Below are 21324 nucleotides of genomic sequence, written 5' to 3' on the forward strand. Positions count from 1 at the left end.
TTTTAGAGATGGACTATCGAAGAATGTTTAATATTTTTGACATTAGTTTATGATAGATTTTGCACCATAGTGGAATTTAAAGAGTTACTCGTTTTTGTCGACAGCGTGAAACGATGGTGTTTGCTCGGTTGCTGTGACACTGGTTGATCGAAAGTTCTACTTCCAGTAGATAATATGGGTCAATGGTGATCCACGTGGCACTTATTGTTAGTGTTTCAAAGGATAAAGGTCAGTGTTAGATGGTATCAAAGAAAAACTGTAGGTTTCTATTAAAGGAATATAAGGTCACCCTTAAAATCTAAAATCGATCGGTAGTTTATGTACTTGACTGCATATACTGTATACACCATATTTAGATATTTGTGAAATGTTAAAATTTCAAGCCAGAACGCTCAGTTCAAAGTGTCTCGATGGATGGAATTTGTCTTCTATTTTATACGAAGTAACTCGATGCGAGGAAACGTCGTAAGAAACCGTGCAAAGCAACGTGTCCAAATTTGTTTTGACGCATTAACGACAAGGAAAGCGACCCAAAGGGAGGAAACGTTGTATAATTTTGGTAAATCTTTACGACTGGAAATTGGGCACGATCTTCGCGTTTCTTTCCACTCGGCCTTGAAAAACGAGCAAACTTCCTAGCGGAAATTCCGTCTGGCGTGCAGACGAGTGAGCTAGCGGCAATTTCGAGCGGATTCCGCATTCGCAGCTCACCGCTTCCGGTTTCGTCTTTCCTGGTGCCGTTTCCTGCGAAATGGCCCGGCCAATCCGCGTGGCCGCCCTCGTCTACAGGAAAATCTAGTTGCCGTGGAAACTTCGTGCCTCTACCTGATACATCACAGACGTTCTTTCCGTGACCGCACGAACAAACGAACCTCGTCTCGAATTTAGCTCGATAACAATGCTCCCTTTTCACTTGTAAGTTAACGGATATTTTTCGAACATTCTGTGTTCCCTGCGACAAAATCAGAGATTACGATGTTATTAATGGCGTTGTTATTTAAAGCGAGATACAAAAGATCTGTGAGTAAAGATATACAATGTGATTTAAAAGGGAAGGAACGTTTCATTGATATTGGGACGCTCCACAAGTCTCGTCGAATTTTTATTAAAAATCTCACACGGAATGATATTTCCTGTACGAATTGACCTTTTACGAGACGAACGTCCGAAAACCGAGTAAATCCGATCGATCGAACGAATCGTTCGTTTCTATCCAATGCAATGGACCACCGTCGTGTCCAGATAGAAGATAAGTGAACTTTCTGAGCTCCTGTCGCGTATCGATCCGAATTCCGATTCAATTTTCTACGCCCTCGACGCACACGACGGAACATTATGCATTAAACATGACGCATAACGCATACGCTGTGCTAATCCACAGACAGTATAAGCATATCAGCTTTGATACAAAAGTGCTTGATCGTGGACGTATCTTCGACGAAAAGAGACATTTCGAAGAGTTCATGGACGATAGAGAAATTGTACGTGCGACGAAATTGTTTATTGCTAATTTTATCGAGGTGCTTACTGATCGTAACAGCAGTGTTTGTCTCTCTATCTTTGGCTGGATTTATAGAATTACATGTTAAATATTTGCTCGAACAACTTAAATTTCGCGCGCGACATTCAATTTATAGAACGCGACCCGCATAACAATTTCAACTAACACGGTGTATCATTTTCCTCCCTCGACATTCGACAAACTATCAATCACTTTCTCGCTCGCGGACCCATTTTTCCAATGGCACGTCGGACGACGCGTGTGTCGAGATGGCACGTTTCGTGTTCTCCGCAACGCAGCAGAGGAGACTGCGCGAAAACAATTTCACGAACGAGCGCGGCCATCAATTCCGATCACACGCGTGGTCGCGCGAATTTGCAAAACGATCGTCTGCTTGTACCGGTATACGTGTCCACCGATGCAAAAATTACGCTGTTCGATCGTCGTTTCCACAGTGATAGTTATTTATGCCGGAATCATGCAAATTTTAGTAGAGCGAGGAACCGACGAGTGCGATACCAGTCGCACATACACCGTTGTTCACAAGTAGAGATATTTGGACACGTCTGTCGAAAATACATAAAACATACTTCAAACGAAACTCTTTACTCCAACTTTGACTTCCCTGATCTTCGTCGGGATAACCATATACGGTTAATGTTAATTGGTATAAATAAAAAAGCGATGTAATTGAAACTGGATGAAAGCTGATCCTGCGCGAACGCTAGAATAAGTGGCTTTTAAATGGATCTGTTCAGTATCGATGTGTTTAGAGCAATGAAAATATCTGACTCTATACAGATGCATCGCATGCACGAGCCACTGTATAATAAACTTTCTTCTCAGAATTCTGTCGCGCCTTTCGATCTTGCTAGAACAATGAAAAATATCGAAAATCTAAAGTGGCCTTAATTCGACGATTAAAAACTGTATAACAAAAGTATGCAGGATGTCCATATATTTACGAGCCGGTAGTGTATCTACGATGTGACGCGTAACCGGACGAGAAAGCGCGAAAGCGAGGCGCGATAGGCCGATCGCCAGCGGTAAAGTTTACCATAATAATTACACACATCGGTCGCGCCTATTACACGCGCGCGTAATAGGGCCAGACGCGAAATAACTATAATTTACGTGTATCACCTTATTCCGTATGCCGAGTACGGTCGTAAAGTATTTGTGCTGAGGCCCGAGCACCGTCGAAAATTATAATCAACCGCGAGTTATTTAAGTTAGCAATTTTATTTCGCTCCGTCTCTGTTCATCGCCGTGCGCGTCTTGTGGATATACGCGCACGCGGTTTCGGGGCTTCCATCGTCGGCCCCGAAGAAGACAGCGGCGGTCTGCTCTATTATTAGGCGTAATGGCCCGGGAAAACTTTCATTAACTTGTCCGATGCCTAATTCATGAGACGACCGGACTGCGATACCGTGTAATCCGCGCCTCCTACTTCGGGCCCGCTCCACAGGGAAAAAAGGATTCGAGAAACGCTTATTCGGGAAACGGTTTCGGCTAGGATGAAAAGATAAAGAAATGGTTTCTGCGTTCACTTTCTATTCGAACGGTTTGAACGAAAAGTTGTGCAAGTTTTGGGAATTTTTCATTTAGGGAAGCTTTTGATGAAAGGATAAACTTTGTTAACGTTGATTAACAGTATTTAAAAATTTGATATTAACGTTTGATATTAACGATAATAGAAGACGTAGTAGGTAATGCTGATAGTTGATATTAAAATCTTTATCTTAATAATATATTTATATATAGTTCCGTGTATTTAAAAAATGTACATTTATAACACGATATAAAGATATTACAGTGTGCCTTGCTGAAGCTATCAGGGAATATCAAATATAGAAGCTGGTAGATTAGAATAATTTTATAATTGTCATAGTTAGAACTGAGAATAATATTTCGCATGTATATTTATTACAGTAAGTCGCATCGTATTGTCGATTTTACTTCGAAGTAAAATAGATACTTACATAAGAGTACGTTCTAATGTATTTTTAATTTAAAATCGTTTCGCTGCACTGTTACTTACATTTCAATTGTTCACGATTGACAGAAATCACGATTTTTTATAGCAATGGTGATATAAGTATAAAAAGTATCATAAAATTAAATAAATTTTTGATAATAACGCTTCCTTCTCTTCCTCTTCCTCGTTCATAATAAATATCATATAAATAATCATTAGTATCGAATTAGCAGTTGTTTAAGATTTTTTTAATAATAGAAACAAATTAATAACAAATTTAAATTAATTCGTCTCGATAATAAAAAATCTAAAAAGAAAAGGTATTGCGCGATAGCGATTTGAAAAATTCTTGAACTATTCTTTTCCGCCACCTATGGGTTGTCAAAAGAACCATTCAACCTGGAGAAGCAGGAAACGAATTCCGCAGAGTCTTACCTACTGAAAACATATCTCGTTACCGACACCATTTTCGTACCTGTCGTTCCCTTCCTTTTCCTATACCGGTGCACAACAATTTTTATCTATCGGTATCGTAGAAAAAAATCCAGAAATTCCCTAATACATTTTCCTAGTCGTTAAAGTAGTTAAGTATAAAGTATCCTTATCTCAACGTTCTTCTATCCATACTTGAAATCCATGGTTCGATTCAGTCAGCGTTTCGCTTTACAAACTTTCGTCCAATTGACCAATCGAAGATGGAAAACAAGCGTCGATTACAAGGATCATTGTCGCTGGATAATAATGTCTAGAAAATTGGCCGGACGATCGTCTACAATCTCGAGGACGACGTTTTCTCACTGTAGAAAATGCTTACACGTAACCATGCACATTCACGTACAATGTATACACTTGTGGAGCTTATTATAGCGAAGAGTTGCAGAGCCTGGAGCGTTCGCCGGTGATTCGCGTGTAGGTATGCCAATTTCTGCTCGGAACAGGTCGCGTGAACACACTTGGCGGAAGGAAATGGACGAACGAAATGCAACGTGCAAAAAAAGTCTGAACACGTGTAAAAGTGTAAATACTTTCTTTATTTTTAATTCGTCGTTTTATAGTGAATCGCATTGCTGCTCGACAAATCCGCGATTTACGAGAACCTTGTACGTAACTTACTTTAATTGCGTCTTCCAGCGATGTTACGTCTATCCAACTTGTACTGTTATTTCACTATTTAATGAGTTAACCCGCCTTGCAATTTCTCTTAAAAACTTTAGCAGATCGATTTTAAATCAATCGGAAGGAAAATTGTCCACGGCGATCGTTTGGTTCCACGCATCGTTAATCCATAGTAATTTTATCTGTCATCTGATCGTCATCGTCTACTCTCGCGACTTTCCAAACCCATGCTTTTCATCTCTGTTATCGTGCACGTAGCCCTTGCGAACATTGTTTACTATGTTGCTAGTGAGGTCGTTTCCCACGTCAAAGGCTGAAACTGTACGATACCCTCGTTTTTACTCCAACGACCAAGCAGATATGCGTGCTAAGATTTTCCCTGTACGATGCACGCCACGCCACACACGGGGTAGCGTAATGAGAGGTTTGGCCGTCGAACAGAAATCGCGAGCGTGTCGTACAGAGATTGTTGCACGCGTGTATATACATGCCGATTTTCAAACGTATCACGAACAGTAATTTCCGAGTCACGACGAGTCACGGCTGGCAAACGATATACGCAGTTTGTCGAGAAATTGTAAGACGATGGTAGAGGATGGAAACTTCATTCGAGGAACGAAGTCGCCATCGAAGAACGCCGTAATTATTTTCTACCATGCGCGTGTCAACTTGCCGTGGTTTCAGGCGTTTTGCACCAATTTCTCCCTCGAGTCGAACAGTCGATCGTGGAAACGATCGAGGTTCTTAGCGAGTTGAGAAAATCTTGTATAATTTCTGGCTCGAGACTCTTTTATCGTTGATTAAAACGATCACGTACCGTAGTAACTACGCTGCAAAACCTCAAACGAAACAAAGTAATTGTTAAAATTTTGGCTAATTTGCGATCTTACGTTTAGAATAATTTCGTAATTGAGGTATCGACGATGAATCGAAGAAATCAACATTAAGATCTCGACGAACGTTCAATTTTTAGACTTCAAATAATTTTCTAACGAAGATATTAAAGATAGAGTCTGACTTCAAATGAAACAAAACATGAATCTTCTTTTCTTTTTAGATATGTTATCAAAGACATTTGGTAATATTTCGTCGAAATCTTTCGTATCATGTGAAATTAGTTTTAAAGACCATTCTAAGATAAGCAATTAACAGATCTATTAACCTCTTAACCTACGATTTACGTTCGGTCCGATCATCTACTACCGGCTATGCCCGTAATATTTACGTTTAGCCTGATCATCGTACTACGGGCTATGCCCGTAATATTTCCGTTTGACCCGATCATCGTACTACAGGCTATGCCCCTATTCTTCGCACTGAACTACAGTTTTCTGTCGAACAAGCATTTGGTCGTGGAAACGTTCTGAGTTTTAACAGGTAATGAAACTTGCTAGTCAAAGACGAGTTAATTAACAAGTTGGTATTTATGTTCTTAGCGTGCTGTGTAATTTTCTGTTGGATGAACAGCCGATCGTAGAAACGCCTGAAATTTCCGCTAACTCCTAAGTTAGGTTTTTAGTTAAGTTTTAAGTATGTTTGTATATTTAGCCAGAAAATTGTGATTGCAGATTTTACGAATACTTTTAAGTATTGTACGACAGACATGTAGTATGTATTATTCGAGATTGGTAATACGGATTTTATTTATTAAAAATTCTTTAAAAATTATAATCCTGATTGTTATTTTACTCTGCTAATTAATCAGAGATGGCTCTTGATCACGTTTGTCTAATTATTATGATGCATATTGTTTGGATCCATCTTCTCAGATAATTGGCTGACTTTATCTTCATTGAAGAGCCAAATCTTTCGAATAAAATTATTAAAATGTCTTTTATTTTCCATTCTCCTTTCCAAATTTTTTGAAAATAACTCTCTAAAAATGATCTCCAAATTTTCCATTAATCGATATTTTGGTAATCGTTCGATCTATCAATCAGTGTTCCGACAATCGAGCTTCCACTGTATTAAATTTTGTTTTGATTGATAATAATCTTACATAACAAGATTACAAAATTTAATTGATAACACATATAAATTAAGTAGACGTCATAACTTTTAAGAAGTAGAACATTTGAAAATATAACTTTGCATAAACATTTGTAGTTTAATCGTGACTACGAATTAAATGAAGTAAATGAAATTTCATGATAGTTTTTATCTATTATTTTCTTTTATTATTAATATATACATTATATCAATCCTAATTACGATATTACGATGATATTACGATAAACACGTGTACGTCCAAGTGACCTCTAAATTTACACACGAAAACTTAATTTATACTTTTACAATTTCAAGTACAAGAAACGTAACTAGTCATTATTCAAATGAACATGACATGTACATAATAATTTTGCTAACGTCGACATCCGTTAATGAATAAAACAGTCGCAAAAGTCACAATATTAAGCTCTATGCATATGTGAAATTAAACATAGTTTTCCATTTATATATTCATTAATTTGTTATATAACGTGATAAATGGACTTTGTGATTATATAAACTTGCTTCTCTTTTTTCTTCCGTAAGACATTGTATAATATTAAGCAAAACAGATTTTACGTTAGAAGTTGAGCAAGAAGATATAGCTTTAATATTGAACAAAGGAGACTCTGATATTTATCAACGTATTTTTTTAAAAATAACTCTATCGCTAATGTATCTCTTTAATCGGTATTTGTCATCCGTTCTTCATTCCATCAACAAATAAAAAACAGAATTAATTAAACTCTTTAATTCAAGGGAAGGAAAATAATCCAACCTTGAATTATGCCGCGACAGTATGATCTAGTAGTTAATTTTCTTTTTCCCGCTATACAACTTAGTTTCTACTCGTTCATCATAAATCCAATAAATCTTCGATTATTTCACAAAGCTCTAAAACACGTCATGACATAAAATGATATAAAATAACATAAGAGGTCATAAGACAACAGGTCATTACGAGATTATCGCTTCGTCTATCGTTTCATAAGTTTTATATTAGTTATTTTACTATACTTTATAGTTGATTATATATTTTTATATTATTATTATTTTTATTATTTGTATATTATTATTATAATATCATATTATATATTATATACTCTAATCCATTTAAAATGAATATCCAAGATCTGATACTATTAAAACACTGTTTGCATTACCCTCAACCACGATGTACGTGCATCATCAGTGTATATAGCTTTATATGTACTAGTATAATAAGGCCAAACAGCCATTGTTTGAAGATTCGCGAAGAAAAATGTCGTGGGGTCTCGTAGTGTTTTGACAGATTTACAATCACGCAGAATATTTCAATCCGTTTACAAGCTCTCGGCTCGAACTTTCCGCTTAGCTATTAAAGTTCTTACTTTTATCTAAAGATCATACTACGGAAACTAAAGTGTTTGTTAATTGCATTATGTCAGCAATAGATGATTCAACAATAAATTTCTTAGGAAGGGGAGCATGCAGATTTTGCATATATACTGTGACAGCCGACTATACAAAGATCATTTTATCAACATAGATTGCAAACTGCGGACAGATTTTCTCCTTTCGCGGCAATGTGAATTGGATACCTGCTATTACATTATAGTGCTTGTGACAACTGAAGTATTCGTTTGAGAGTGGTACGTACTGTATACTTCACTGTAAAATATACGGCAGAATTAAACTATTTGTTCTAATTTTCTATTATTTACTGACAATTTTCGTTCTTTTTTTTTTGTAAATTAAATTCAAATGTAACGCAACTCTGATTCATGATGTTATGTATACTGTAATTTCTTACCTTTTCCTTTCTTTCCTGAATAATTTACTCAGTTTAATCGAACGATATTTTCTTAATTACACTGAAATTTGATTGTTTAGTAATAGGCATATACGTGGAAAAGAAAGCAGATTGCACCAAATCCGAACGATCATACAGATCAATCGAGGATACAATCATTAGACTTACACTGAAATGATTCTTCTTGAAAAAATAATTTACATTTACCATGTAAATATGCCTCCATTTGAATAAATTGTCTTTTCTAACGCTGTGTTTATTCAACATCCCAAGAAGTTATTAACTGATCGAATAAATAGATAATTGCGTTCAGGGAAATAGCAGGATTATACCAGTGTATTATGTCTCTTTGATAAAAACATCAGAAAAAACGTGACCATAATACATTAATAGTTGATAAAATAAATTTTGTCGTAACTCCAATAATTTTCAAAATTCCTAAATAAGAGAGCGGAAGATTTCAAAAGGATTTCCATCAATGATCTTATCAAACCAGAGACTAACAACATATTAGATTAATCATATACTAACAGACCTGCAGATATGTATACAATTTCCTATCTGTAAGAACGAAATTAAACGTAAACAAAGATTTCTTTCGCACATATTAAATAGAATATTACAGCGAGTGTTATACTTGAGATATTTATATATTCTGTGCATTTCATTCACTTTCATGCTTTTCAACTTCCCATGAATGCATGAAAATCTGTAGTTCATGAACGATTAATAAATACGAGTATTATTTTTTGACACTAACAACATGTCTTTTATCTGTCGGATTCATAGAAGATGGCTTTGTTAACGCCATACTGGGGACTGGATGGCATCCTCATCCTATCGTCCCTAATGGTTTGCGCTTATCTGTTCGTGACTCGGAAATTCAACTACTGGTCGAAACGAGGCGTGAAAGAGCTTGCACCCACGCCCTTCGTAGGCAACTTCATGGACTGTATTCTGTCAAGAACATCAGCCTCAGAATTTGTCAGGGACCTATACAATTACGGCGAAGGTTTACCTTTCTTGGGATTCTACATCTTCGACAAACCTTACCTCTTAGTTCGCGATCCAGAACTCGTGAAGCACGTCCTAGTGAGGGACTTCAACTATTTCGCTGATAGATACGCGACTGCAGATGAGAAAAATGATCGTCTTGGATATGCAAATGTGTTCATGATGAAAAATCCAGAATGGAAATCTCTCAGAACAAAATTAACACCGATTTTTACCTCGGGCAAGTTGAAGAAAATGTTCGAGTTAATGTTGGTAGTCGCTGACGATCTTGGAAAGCATCTCGATTCGTTGCATTTGGAGGGTAAGCCGCATTTCATGAGAAACTGTTATTAGTTCAATATATATTTTTAAAACAATAATTCTTGTTTAATAGAAATGTTTAACAAAATTAAAAGTCAATGATCTATGGTGCGATGGACTTCAAATTTTACAATTATTGTGTATTGATTAAAAACACAATAGCGCCAGACACACGATAAGAAATCTGATATCTGTTTCAGGCGAAGGAAAAATAATCGAGTTCAAGGATATTTGCGCGAATTTCACCACCGATATGATCGGTAGCACTGCGTTTGGCTTAAAAGTAGATTCGTTGGAGAACCCAAAAGCACCGTTTCGTGAATATGGCAGGAAGATCTTCGATTATGATTTGTATCGTAACATGGAATTCCTTACTATATTCTTTTTTCCTGGATTAGTCAAGTACCTTAAACCGAAGTTCTTTGGAAAAAAAGCGACTAACTTCCTCCGATCTCTTTTCTGGGATGTGATTGAACAACGAGTCAGTTCGGGTCAAAAGAGGAATGATCTCATCGATTTGCTGATCGAGATGAGGGAGAAATACAGGAACGACGAAAGTCTGAAGGATTACAGTATGTATTTGCTGCAATATTTTACTAATTTCTATTAATGAAATTATTTATTTATCATCAAAAATCAGAAATTTCGAACAACATGCTCTATGAATCGCGATTTCATTCATATCCTTATTTCGTGAATCCCCAAGTGAAACAGACGAAAAATAACGCGACTACTTCTTCCAATTATAATTATATTCATGTTACAAATTGAAAATTACGCCCTGATATCTATATTTGCTAATTTCCTTTCAAGTTAATTTCCAATTGCACTAAATATTTTAGATCGTTTTGCTGAATTTTTGCTTATGATTAATTTGCATGCTTCAGAATTCGAGGGTGACGATTTAGTATCACAAGCAGCCATATTTTTTACTGGTGGTTTCGAAACATCTTCTACTACCATGTCTTTCACACTGCACGAACTTGCAATGAACCCAGATGTACAGAAGACACTTAGGGCAGAGATTCGCGATGCTCTGGCGAAAACTGATGGCAAAATCACATACGATATGGTACGGCAACTACAAAGATATTAACTTAGAAACACGTGAGAGAAAAATGAATAGCATGTGAGGAATGTTATAACGTAATTGTAATCATAATGGTAAATATCATTTTTTCACAGGTTATGACGTTACCATATCTCGATATGGTTATTTCGGAAACTCTTCGTAAATATCCACCTCTAGCATTCTTGGATCGAGTCACTCTTGCCGATTACAAGATGCCTAATTCCGATCTGGTGGTAGAGAAAGGTACCCCGATATTCATTTCGATGATGGGTTCGCACTACGATCCGCGGTATTTTCCAAATCCGGAAAAATACGACCCACTCCGATTTACCGAGGAAGCCAAAAATGCCAGGCCAAATTTCGTCTACTTTCCCTTTGGCGAGGGGCCCCACATCTGCATTGGTTAGTAAAATTTTTCAAAATATTTTCCAATATCATTAACGTTAGAACTATCGATGGCATAAGTATGAAAATAGTGTTAAATGAATCGAAATATGTAGAAACTTATACATTTAGGACATAGGTACATAAATGTCGTGATCAGCATTCGTTTTTTTAAACAGTTCCCATATTATTAACGATAAGGTAAAATTCTTTTACGTAGTACGTAAAAACGTAAACGCAATGTGTGGAGATCTTATTTACAACTAGCACATTTTACGGTAGTCACGTGACTTTATGACTTTTATCAGTAGATAATTATATAGTTATAAATATCTTTCATTCCACTTGTGAACGATCTTTACACGTACACTTCGCACGTGCAATCTTTACACTTTCAAACATTAGAATGTTTGAATGACTTGTTGGTTCATTGCCTATTGAATGAAAGATGATATTCTAGGAAACAAGGCTGGATTTGACGTCTACATTATGCATATCTTTTAGTACACATATGTATCTCTTTTGTGTAATAGTTGTTTATCATGTAGAATATACTTATTGGCATATGATATTTTTGCACAGATAAGATAGAAGTTTTTGCGCCGAAGACATTTTCGCATATGCAGTTGTTGGAAATTAGCATATTGAATGTTAAATTTCGAATATCATATCTATGAATGCAATTTGTGAATATGTATTTGTGATATATTCATATATGTTGGAAAACATTGTAATTGGATATTTCCATAATTTTTGATACAAATTAAGATTCCTGACTTTTTAATGATTTTTATGATTTAATCTTACTAATGTCAGGTACTTTAATTATAATTGATTACAAAATTATCTGTTGACTTGTACCTTGTAAAATTTATTCGTAAAATATGACTGCTTTTATTACTACACTTTTTATCATTATGCAAGGGAATAATACCGATATATTGCAGTTTGTAATTATTCAGTTATGCAAAAGGTCGAGGTTTGTAATATTTGATAGTAGATGGATGATGAAATTACTTTAGACACGTATACTCGATGACATGCGAGAATATACTAGATAATTTCTTTGTGCGTAATTTGGGATAATAAACCAAATACTCATCAGAAAAAATAACTTTCTGTTTTGATACCACGATATGAAAAGACTCGTTCGTATCATACTTAATTAAAAATTCATTTTCTTACAAATAATGTAGAAAATTTGCACGTACATATAGAAAACATGTATTAAACAATTATAAAAGGTGCATTATTATATACGAACCTATGTATTAAGGAATCTGCACCTCTTTGCTTTCAAATCTCTTTTGACTCGAGAACGTGCATGCGGTAAAATTAAACATCACCGGTTATATGCTGAGGTGAGTTGCAATTATAGAGGATGACTAGAAAATTTGAAAACGGGAGAATACAATGTAAGGGAAGTTTATCTCCTTTGCTTACAACTACTTGAGAAGGAACTGACTGAACGTGAATAAATATTTAATAACACATTATACTGCATTATCCACTAGACATAATAATTGGATACAGTTTACCACATTCTGCGATCAGATAAATTGATACAGTTTATGATTATTAGACAAATGGAATTCTACTGTGGCATACACTCCCAAATAGATGACTGTTACTATGTTTCTACTCGTGTTACAGGCATTATAAGAAAGATACGAGTACCAACTTGCATCTTTGAACATTCTGCTGGCTGTCACTTTTAATCTTACTCTTAATAATTTCTCTCTTTCACTCCTCGTTTCAGGTATGCGATTGGGACTCATGCAATCCAAACTTGGAGTCATACAAGTATTGAAGGACTACGAAGTTTCGCCTTGTGAAAAAACCAAAACTCCGGTGGTTCTAGATCCTAAAGCACTCACCACGACAGCTTCAGGAGGATTATATCTCAACATTACAAAGAGTACCACTGCTGCTGGTTAAACGAAGCTAAAGCTTCATGAATCGCGTTATGCATTCCAATCTTCTGCTTTGCTTGTGATAATTTATATATATTTTACTATTGGCGAAGCTCAACGAATGTCATAGCGATTTCATTCTCGGGAGAAATGAATATTTAGATGTCAAACATAATTTAAAATCGTAATCCTAAATACTTGAAAATTGTGATTTCAAATATGTGAAAATAACGAAACTGATTTAGTATTAAATAATATTAAATAATCCGAAATCCTGTTTCTGTAGATTTTTTGTATTGTGATGGGAAGGAAGCATATTGCATGCAGAGGAAATAGAGTTCTCTTTCACTTACGTTGTCACGTACATGTATTTGATTAATTCAGTTATTTTCACTTACAAACCAAAATAATCGGCCCATAGGCTGCCACATGACCAGTGCATAACCACTAATTAATTTACGAAAGACATCGGATAACTTTGTAATTAAAAATTTCCACAATTTCTATTACAATTACTGATCATAGTTGATTATACAATTATCAATTGACCTATAATTTTAAAATTTATTCGCAAAATATGACTGATTTGATTATTACACTTTATATCATGATGCAGCAGAATAATACTGAATCATTGCAGATTGCGCTTTATAATATTTTAGTGACAACGTTTCTTCAATTGTCCATAAAGTCGTTGGTTATAATAGAGGGTATAGTGTATGTTTAGGAAACGCACTTTAGATAGCTTTGCCCTAGGTTATGCTGCGAAATGATAAAAAATATCTGCGTGTAATTATAGCTTACTGACACTTTCACAATCCAAACTTTTGTCACAAAAGAAAGCTTTCTGCTTTAGCGCGACGGTGTGAAAAGACCGATATGTACCATCCGTAATTAAATACATATGGCAAAATTAAACATTATCGGTCACACGCTGAGATAAGTTAGAATTACAGAGGATGACTGGTAAATTTGAAAACGGAATACAATCTAACAGAAGTCCATCTACTTTGTTCACAACTAGTTGAGAAGAAATTGATCGAATGTGAAAAAATATTTAATCATACACTGCACGGCGTTATCTACTAGACATATTAATTAGGTACAGTTCAACATAATCTATTATCAGACAAATTGATGCAATTTATGATTATTAGTCAAATGGAGTTCTACTGTGGCATATATTACCGAATGGATGACTGTTACCAAGTTAATATTCTTGTTACTCGCATTATAAGAAATGTATATATCCAATAAAATAAACAGATTGAATCTTTGCAGGATAAACCAACATAGTGCAGTGAAAAATCCTACGCGATCCAGAAATGTGACGATTTTATGTACGGAGTCTATATGTCCCGTATCGCAGAAAAGGAACAATGCTCCTCGTGATCAACAGACAACTAGTATATATTATATTAATAACTGAATTGAAACAAAGGCAATTTAAGACATGAATCATATAAGTCATAATTTCCTGTACCGCCAAGGAGGGAAGTCCATTACGGGGCTTATTTGCCCTGCACCGTCTGGAAATAGGAGAGTGATGGAAAGAAATTTCCTAATATCTATACTGTTTTGCTTGTGAAAATTCGATTCGACTGAGAAAATTGAGCTTTCTATGCAATTTTTTCATTATACTATTTCATAGAAGTCACTGATCGAAATAGTCCTTTACGATAATAATGTATTAATCAAAATGTTGATAGTGTAGATAGTGTAGTTTTATGTAACAATGAATTGATTATAGTCGAGTTGTTAATTATACGTTAACTATACGTAAAACAAAGTGATAACTTCGAAAAAAATATTTTAGCAGCCAAGATGGAAATTTTTATCATCTTCTTATTGCCAAATTTAATCAATAACTAATCGCATATTGCCAGTCAGTATGACACAGCGGTAAATTTCTCAAGGGAGGGGAAATTGCAGAAGAAACGTATAAGATGTGATATAAAGCTCCACGATATAAAGCTTATTCTCATACCAAGTGGTGCAAGTTTCGGAGACGTTTTCTCATTTTGCGCAAATCTGAATTTGATATCTGTTACATTATAGTACTTGTGACGATTGAAGTAATCGCTTCATAGTGGTACGTACCGTATATTTCACTGTAAAGCATACGATAGAATTAAGCTATTTGTTCTAATTCACCATTATTTACAAATAATTTTCATCCCTCATTTTGTAACTTAAATATCGTAACCACTGTTATACTTGAGGCATTTATGTATTATGTGCATTCTACTCTAGGCATTTTTAAATATATATAGCGGTCGCGATCCCCAAGATACGAACAAGGGTCTGGCCGAGGTACAAGGCTTGCGATGAAAACGTGACGTCGAATTTTGAGACGTACGGAGGAAAATTATTTACAAAATTAATTAGTCGCCGAAATGAATACCCCAATCGACATATCGTAAACCTTGCCACCGAGGTCTAAGCCTCCAAGTAGTCGCTGAGTGATCGTGATGCGTACGCCCCCTAAGCATTCACCTGTTTTCACTTTGCCAACTCCGGGTGATATCGGTTGTTAGAAAAGAGGACATTCGAGTTGAGTAAGAGGTATATCTACTTTCCATACAATTTAATAGGAATGCTGAGCCCCGAGAGAGATTGTATTTCCACTTGCCGTACTGCGAAGTATTGTGTTATTGCAAATGTTTCATTCAGAAAAACATTTATATGAGAAGAGTTGGACGTTCTGTAAACAACGATGAATCTTCCTGTTCCGCGATACATTGCGCATTTTACCAAATTATTATTTTCGCTATTAAACCGAACATCACACATTTTCTATATTCTACACCATCTTTCTACTACACTTTCTATACATTTACATTTTCCTCAAATGCATAAAACTCCGTAAACTAAAAGTTGTTGATAAATATTGTCTTTCGGGACTAACGAAAGCATTTTTCCTTATCAGACTGATTCAAAATGGCCTTGTTAACGCCATACTGGGGTCTGGATTGTATCCTGATTCTGTCATCACTGATAGTTGCCGCTTATTTGTATGTGACTCGGAAATTCAACTACTGGTCGAAACGGGGCGTGAAAGAGGGGCTTCCACCTACGCCCTTCGTAGGCAACTTCATGGATTGTCTTCTGTCAAGAAAATCAGCCTCAGAATTTGTCAGGGACCTATACAATTACGGCGAAGGTTTACCTTTCTTGGGATTTTACATCTTCGACAAACCGTTCCTCTTAGTTCGCGATCCAGAACTCGTGAAGCAAGTCCTAGTGAAGGACTTCAACTATTTCGCTGATAGACACGCGGCTGCAGATCAGAAAAATGATCGTCTTGGATATGCAAATATGTTCATAATGAAAAATCCAGGATGGAAATCTCTCAGAACAAAATTAACACCGTTTTTTACCTCGGGCAAGTTGAAGAAAATGTTCGAGTTAATGTTGGTAGTCGCTGACGATCTTGCAAAGCATCTCGATTCGTTGCATTTGGAGGGTAAGCCGCATTTCTAGTGCATTTACATAATAACAGATTGACCATGAGAAACTGATGTTAGTTCAATATATATTTTTAAAACAATAATTCTTGTTTAATAGAAATGGTTAACAAAATTAAAAGTCAATGCTCTGTGGTGCGATGTACTTCAAATTTTACAATTATTGTGTCTTGATTAAAAACATAATAGCGCCAGACACACGATAAGAAATCTAATATCTGTTTCAGGCGAAGGAAAAGTAGTCGAGTTCAAAGATATTTGCGCGAATTTCACTACCGATATGATCGGCAGCACTGCGTTCGGCTTAAGAGTAGGTTCGTTGGAGAATCCAAAAGCACCGTTCCGTGAATATGGCAGAAAGATCTTCGATTATGATTTCCATCGTAGCATGGAATTCCTTAGTATATTCTTCTGCCCTGGATTAGTCAAGTATTTGAAATCGAAGTTCTTTGGAAAAGCAGCGACTAATTTCCTCCGATCTCTTTTCTGGGATGTGATTGAACAACGAATCAGTACGGGTGAAAAGAGGAATGATCTCATCGATTCGCTGATCGACCTGAAGGAGATACACAGGAACGACGAAAGTCTGAAGGATTACAGTATGTATTTGCTGCAATATTTTACTAATTTTTCTTAGTGAAGTAAGTTATTAATGACTCGTCAGAGATCGGAAATTTCGAATAACATGCTCTTTGAATTACGATTTCATCCACATCCTTATTTCGTGCACTGCCAGCAAAACAGACGAAGAATAACGTGACGACTCCTTCAGACACAATTGTTTTCACGTTACAAATTGATAATTGAGCGAAAATATCTATATTTGCTAATTTGCTTTCAAGCTAGTATCTAAATATATTGAATATATTAGGTCATTTTCCTGAACTTCTGCTATGAACATTAATTTGCATGTTTCAGAATTCGACGGTGACGATTTAGTGGCACAAGCGGCGGTGTTTTTTATTGCTGGCTTCGAAACATCTGCCACCGTCATTTCTTTCACACTACACGAACTTGCATTGAACCCAGATGTACAAGAGACACTTAGGACAGAGATTGACGATGCTTTGGCGAAAACTGATGGCAAAATCACATACGATATGGTACGGCAACTACAAAGATATTAACTTAGAAACACGCGAGAGAAAAATGAATAGCATACGAGGAATGTTATAACGTAATTGTAAACATAATGGTAAAAATAATTTTTTCACAGGTTATGACGTTACCATATCTCGATATGGTTATTTCGGAAACTCTTCGTAAATATCCACCTTTAGCATTCTTGGATCGAGTCACTCTTGCCGATTACAAAATGCCTAATTCCGATCTGGTGTTAGAGAAAGGTACCCCAATATTCATTTCGTTGATGGGTTTGCACAAGGATCCGCGGTATTTTCCAAATCCGGAGAAATACGATCCACTCCGATTTACCGAGGAAGCCAAACGTGCCAGGCCAAGTTTCGTCTACTTGCCCTTTGGTGAGGGTCCCCGCGTCTGCATTGGTTAGTAAAATGTTCCGACATATTTTCCAACATCTCTAACCTGAGAGCTATCGATGGGAAAATTATGAAATTTCTGTTAAATGAATCTAAACGAAATACATATATGTGCAGAAATTTATATTTCTAGTTATACTAGCAGTTACAAAACACGATTGGATTTGGCTTTTAGATCATGCCTTCTGATATTATTATTGTATATGAACATTTTTATTAAGGGATCGACACCTTTTTGTTTTGAAATCTCTTTTGTCTCGGGAATGTGCATACGGTAAAATTAAACATTACCTTCTGAGATAATTTACATATTCTGAGATAAGTTACAATTATAGAGAATGACTAGAGAATTTGAAAACGGTAAAATACTCTCTCTTTTTTTTTTTGTGGAGGAAAACTTTGTCGGAGCCCCGCGCCCTCCGGGAAGTGGGCGCCGCGTAGTGCTACATTCGTACCGGCTAAAATCTCCACGGTGACGATACCTCGCGCATGGTGGAAGGGGCCCTGGAACCGCTCATAAGCATGACGGAACGATACAATCTAACAGAAATTTATCTCCTATTTTTCACCACTAGTTGAAAAGAAACTGGTTGAATATGAATAAATATTTAACAACGCGTTGCATGGTATTATGGTATATGTCTATTAGACATATTATTTTGGAAGAGTTTACTACACTCTATTATCGGACAAATAGATACAGTTTATGATTATTAAATAAATAGAATTCTACTGTAGTATACACTCCCGAATAGATGACTGTTACTAAGTTTCTACTCATGTTACTAACATTATACGAAAGGCACAAGTATAAACTTGCATCTTTAATCTTTCTGTTGGCTGTCACTTTTAATTCTTTTACTCACGATAATTTCTCTCTGTCACTCTTCGATTCAGGTCTGCGGTTGGGACTCATGCAATCCAAACTTGGACTCGTACAAGTATTGAAGGACTACGAAGTTTCGCCTTGTGAAAAAACCAAAACTCCAGTGGTTCTAGATCCCAAAGGACTCACCACGATATCGTTAGGAGGATTATATCTCAACATTCGAAAGATTACCACTGCTGCTGGTTAAACGAAGCTAAAGTTTTACGAATCGCGTTGTGCATTTCAATTTTCTGCTTTGCTTGTGATAATTTTGATACAATTTACTACTGATTCGGCGAAATGCAACAAAGGACATCTATTTCTTTCTTGGCAGAAATGAATCCTTAGGTGTTAAATATATTTTGGAATCGTAATTCTAAATGCTTGAAACTTGTAAATACAAATATCTGAAACTAACGAAACTTATAGATCTTGAACAATATTAAATAATACGAAATCTTGTTTCTGTAGATTTTCTGTATCGTAATATATTGCGTGCAGAGGAAATAGAGTTCTCTATCACTTACGTTGTCACATATATGTATTTGATTAATTCAGTTATTTTCACGTACAAACCAAAATAATCCACGTGTCCAGTGCATTACGGCCAATTAATTTACAATAAGATCTCTCAAACCCAAACCCAATATATCAAAGTTATTCATTTTAGATTCAATTGTATCAGAATTTTCTTGCAGCCTCGCATATGCAATTGTGCAACGACGCTTTAAGTTTATCCGACTCTTGTTTTAAGCAAAAAATAAAAAAATCAGCAAGCAATTCTGGCGCATACGTACAACTGTAAGTAGATTTCACCTAAGTGATGACATTTTGTTGCAAACGTCCTGATAACTACCCGAGACCGCCAATTATATATACAGAAAAAAGTTGTTCGAAATGTTGATCAATAACATATTTAAAAATCGCCGAAGGCGGAGATGAGACCCTTTGTTTGCTATTTCGCTCTGGTTGTTCTATTAGAAAATTTTATGTAATAAAAAATAATTTTGTAACGATTCCTTCAGGATGAAAGACCTGATTGACTAAGGAGAGAAACAAGTTTCGCCCATGTGACTTTTGTATTATACAATTTTATGTAGATTATTAACAGTTACGTTCAAAATATTCATACGTTAGAAAAAAACTTAATAGTACGTATATATTTTCTAGCCTATTACAAAACTTTAGTTTCCTATGCAATTTTTACATCGTACCATTTTATGTAGGACTTTACAAAAATTGTATAATATTCAGAATTTTGGTGCCGTGGAAGGGAATTGTGTAACGTGTCTTGTAATGTGTGAAAACTAATCAGTGAATTGGTTATATCTGAGTTGTTAATAGAACACATTAAAAGCGACTGATATCATTGAAAATATATGAAAGATGTATACGTGGAAAGTTTAATCTCAATTTGCAACATCATATAAAAGTCACGTGGCGACATCACTTTTATGACAAAATAATCCTAGGCGTCATAGATATCGTTGATTCTGCTTATAACCAATCTTCACACAGTTCTAAATATCACAATGTTTGCGTAACCTGTTTGTTCATAGTCTAATAAATGTAAAATTATACCTAATGTAATTGAGAATATTGTCAACATTAGCAGTTACTTAATATGATTGGGTTTGATATTTATATATCCTTACGTATGTATCTCTTATCTTCTCAATAATTTATCACGTGATAATGACATTTCACTGATAACTTACGAGTTGTAGGATAAAGATATTTTAGCATATATATGGATTTTGCAATTTTATAATTTATATGTTAAATTTTTTATTTTATGTGTTAATATATCTTACGAATGTTTATTTGTGAAATTTTATATATCTTAGAGAACTTTGCAATTGAAAGTTTCCGTAATTCTTGTTACACCACAAAATTAATGATTATTGGTGATTCCAGAAGTATAAGTTGACTCGCAACTTGTAAAATTTGTTCAAGAAACACGACTAACTTTATTACTACATTTCCTATCCATTATGCAGGAGAATAATTCTGTATCATTGCAACTAGCAATTTTCAAAATTCACTAACAACACTTTTTCAATCATCCAAAATATCATTGGGTATAATAGACGATATAGTATATATTCATTAGGATAACCACGTCAAACGTTAGATATATTCTACGTTATGTTGGTGAATGGTAAACACTATCTTTATACGCAACTTTGTACATTATTGACCCATTTATTATAACCCATGACATTATCATAACCGAATTCTTATCGTGAAAGATAGTTTCGTATACTGTGAAAAGATTTGTACGTATCATCCGTAATTAAATAGATAAAGCAAAATTAGACATACCCGGTTACACGCTGAGATATGCTACAAATATCACGGATGTTTAGACAATTTTAAAACGGAATACAATTTAGCAGAATTTTATATTCTCTGTTCACCGCAGGTTAAG

At 35.4% G+C, this 21324-nt stretch overlaps 2 protein-coding genes across 3 annotated transcripts; both read left to right on the forward strand.

Annotated features, from left to right (window-relative positions):
* Positions 1 to 8095: 8095 nt before the first annotated feature.
* Positions 8096 to 14517, forward strand: LOC117206427 (cytochrome P450 6k1-like). Of its 2 annotated transcripts, none has more exons than XM_033445762.1 (6): positions 8096 to 8215; positions 9158 to 9691; positions 9891 to 10262; positions 10578 to 10762; positions 10876 to 11164; positions 12906 to 14517. In XM_033445762.1, the coding sequence occupies exons 2-6, from the start codon at positions 9169 to 9171 to the stop codon at positions 13082 to 13084; spliced, it is 1548 nt and encodes a 515-aa protein (XP_033301653.1). In that variant the 5' UTR covers positions 8096 to 8215; positions 9158 to 9168; the 3' UTR covers positions 13085 to 14517. The 2 variants fall into 2 exon arrangements, with proteins under 2 accessions (XP_033301653.1, XP_033301652.1); XM_033445761.1 differs by having other exon boundaries at positions 9166 to 9691.
* Positions 14518 to 15990: 1473 nt separating this feature from the next.
* Positions 15991 to 19337, forward strand: LOC117206428 (cytochrome P450 6k1-like). Its single transcript, XM_033445765.1, has 5 exons — positions 15991 to 16525; positions 16754 to 17125; positions 17445 to 17629; positions 17743 to 18031; positions 18923 to 19337. The coding sequence occupies exons 1-5, from the start codon at positions 16000 to 16002 to the stop codon at positions 19099 to 19101; spliced, it is 1551 nt and encodes a 516-aa protein (XP_033301656.1). The 5' UTR covers positions 15991 to 15999; the 3' UTR covers positions 19102 to 19337.
* The last annotated feature ends 1987 nt before the right edge of the window (positions 19338 to 21324 follow it).

This window comes from Bombus bifarius, unplaced genomic scaffold (assembly GCF_011952205.1).
Source record: "Bombus bifarius isolate JDL3187 unplaced genomic scaffold, Bbif_JDL3187 scf7180000008006, whole genome shotgun sequence".
Classification (NCBI taxonomy): domain Eukaryota; kingdom Metazoa; phylum Arthropoda; class Insecta; order Hymenoptera; family Apidae; genus Bombus; species Bombus bifarius.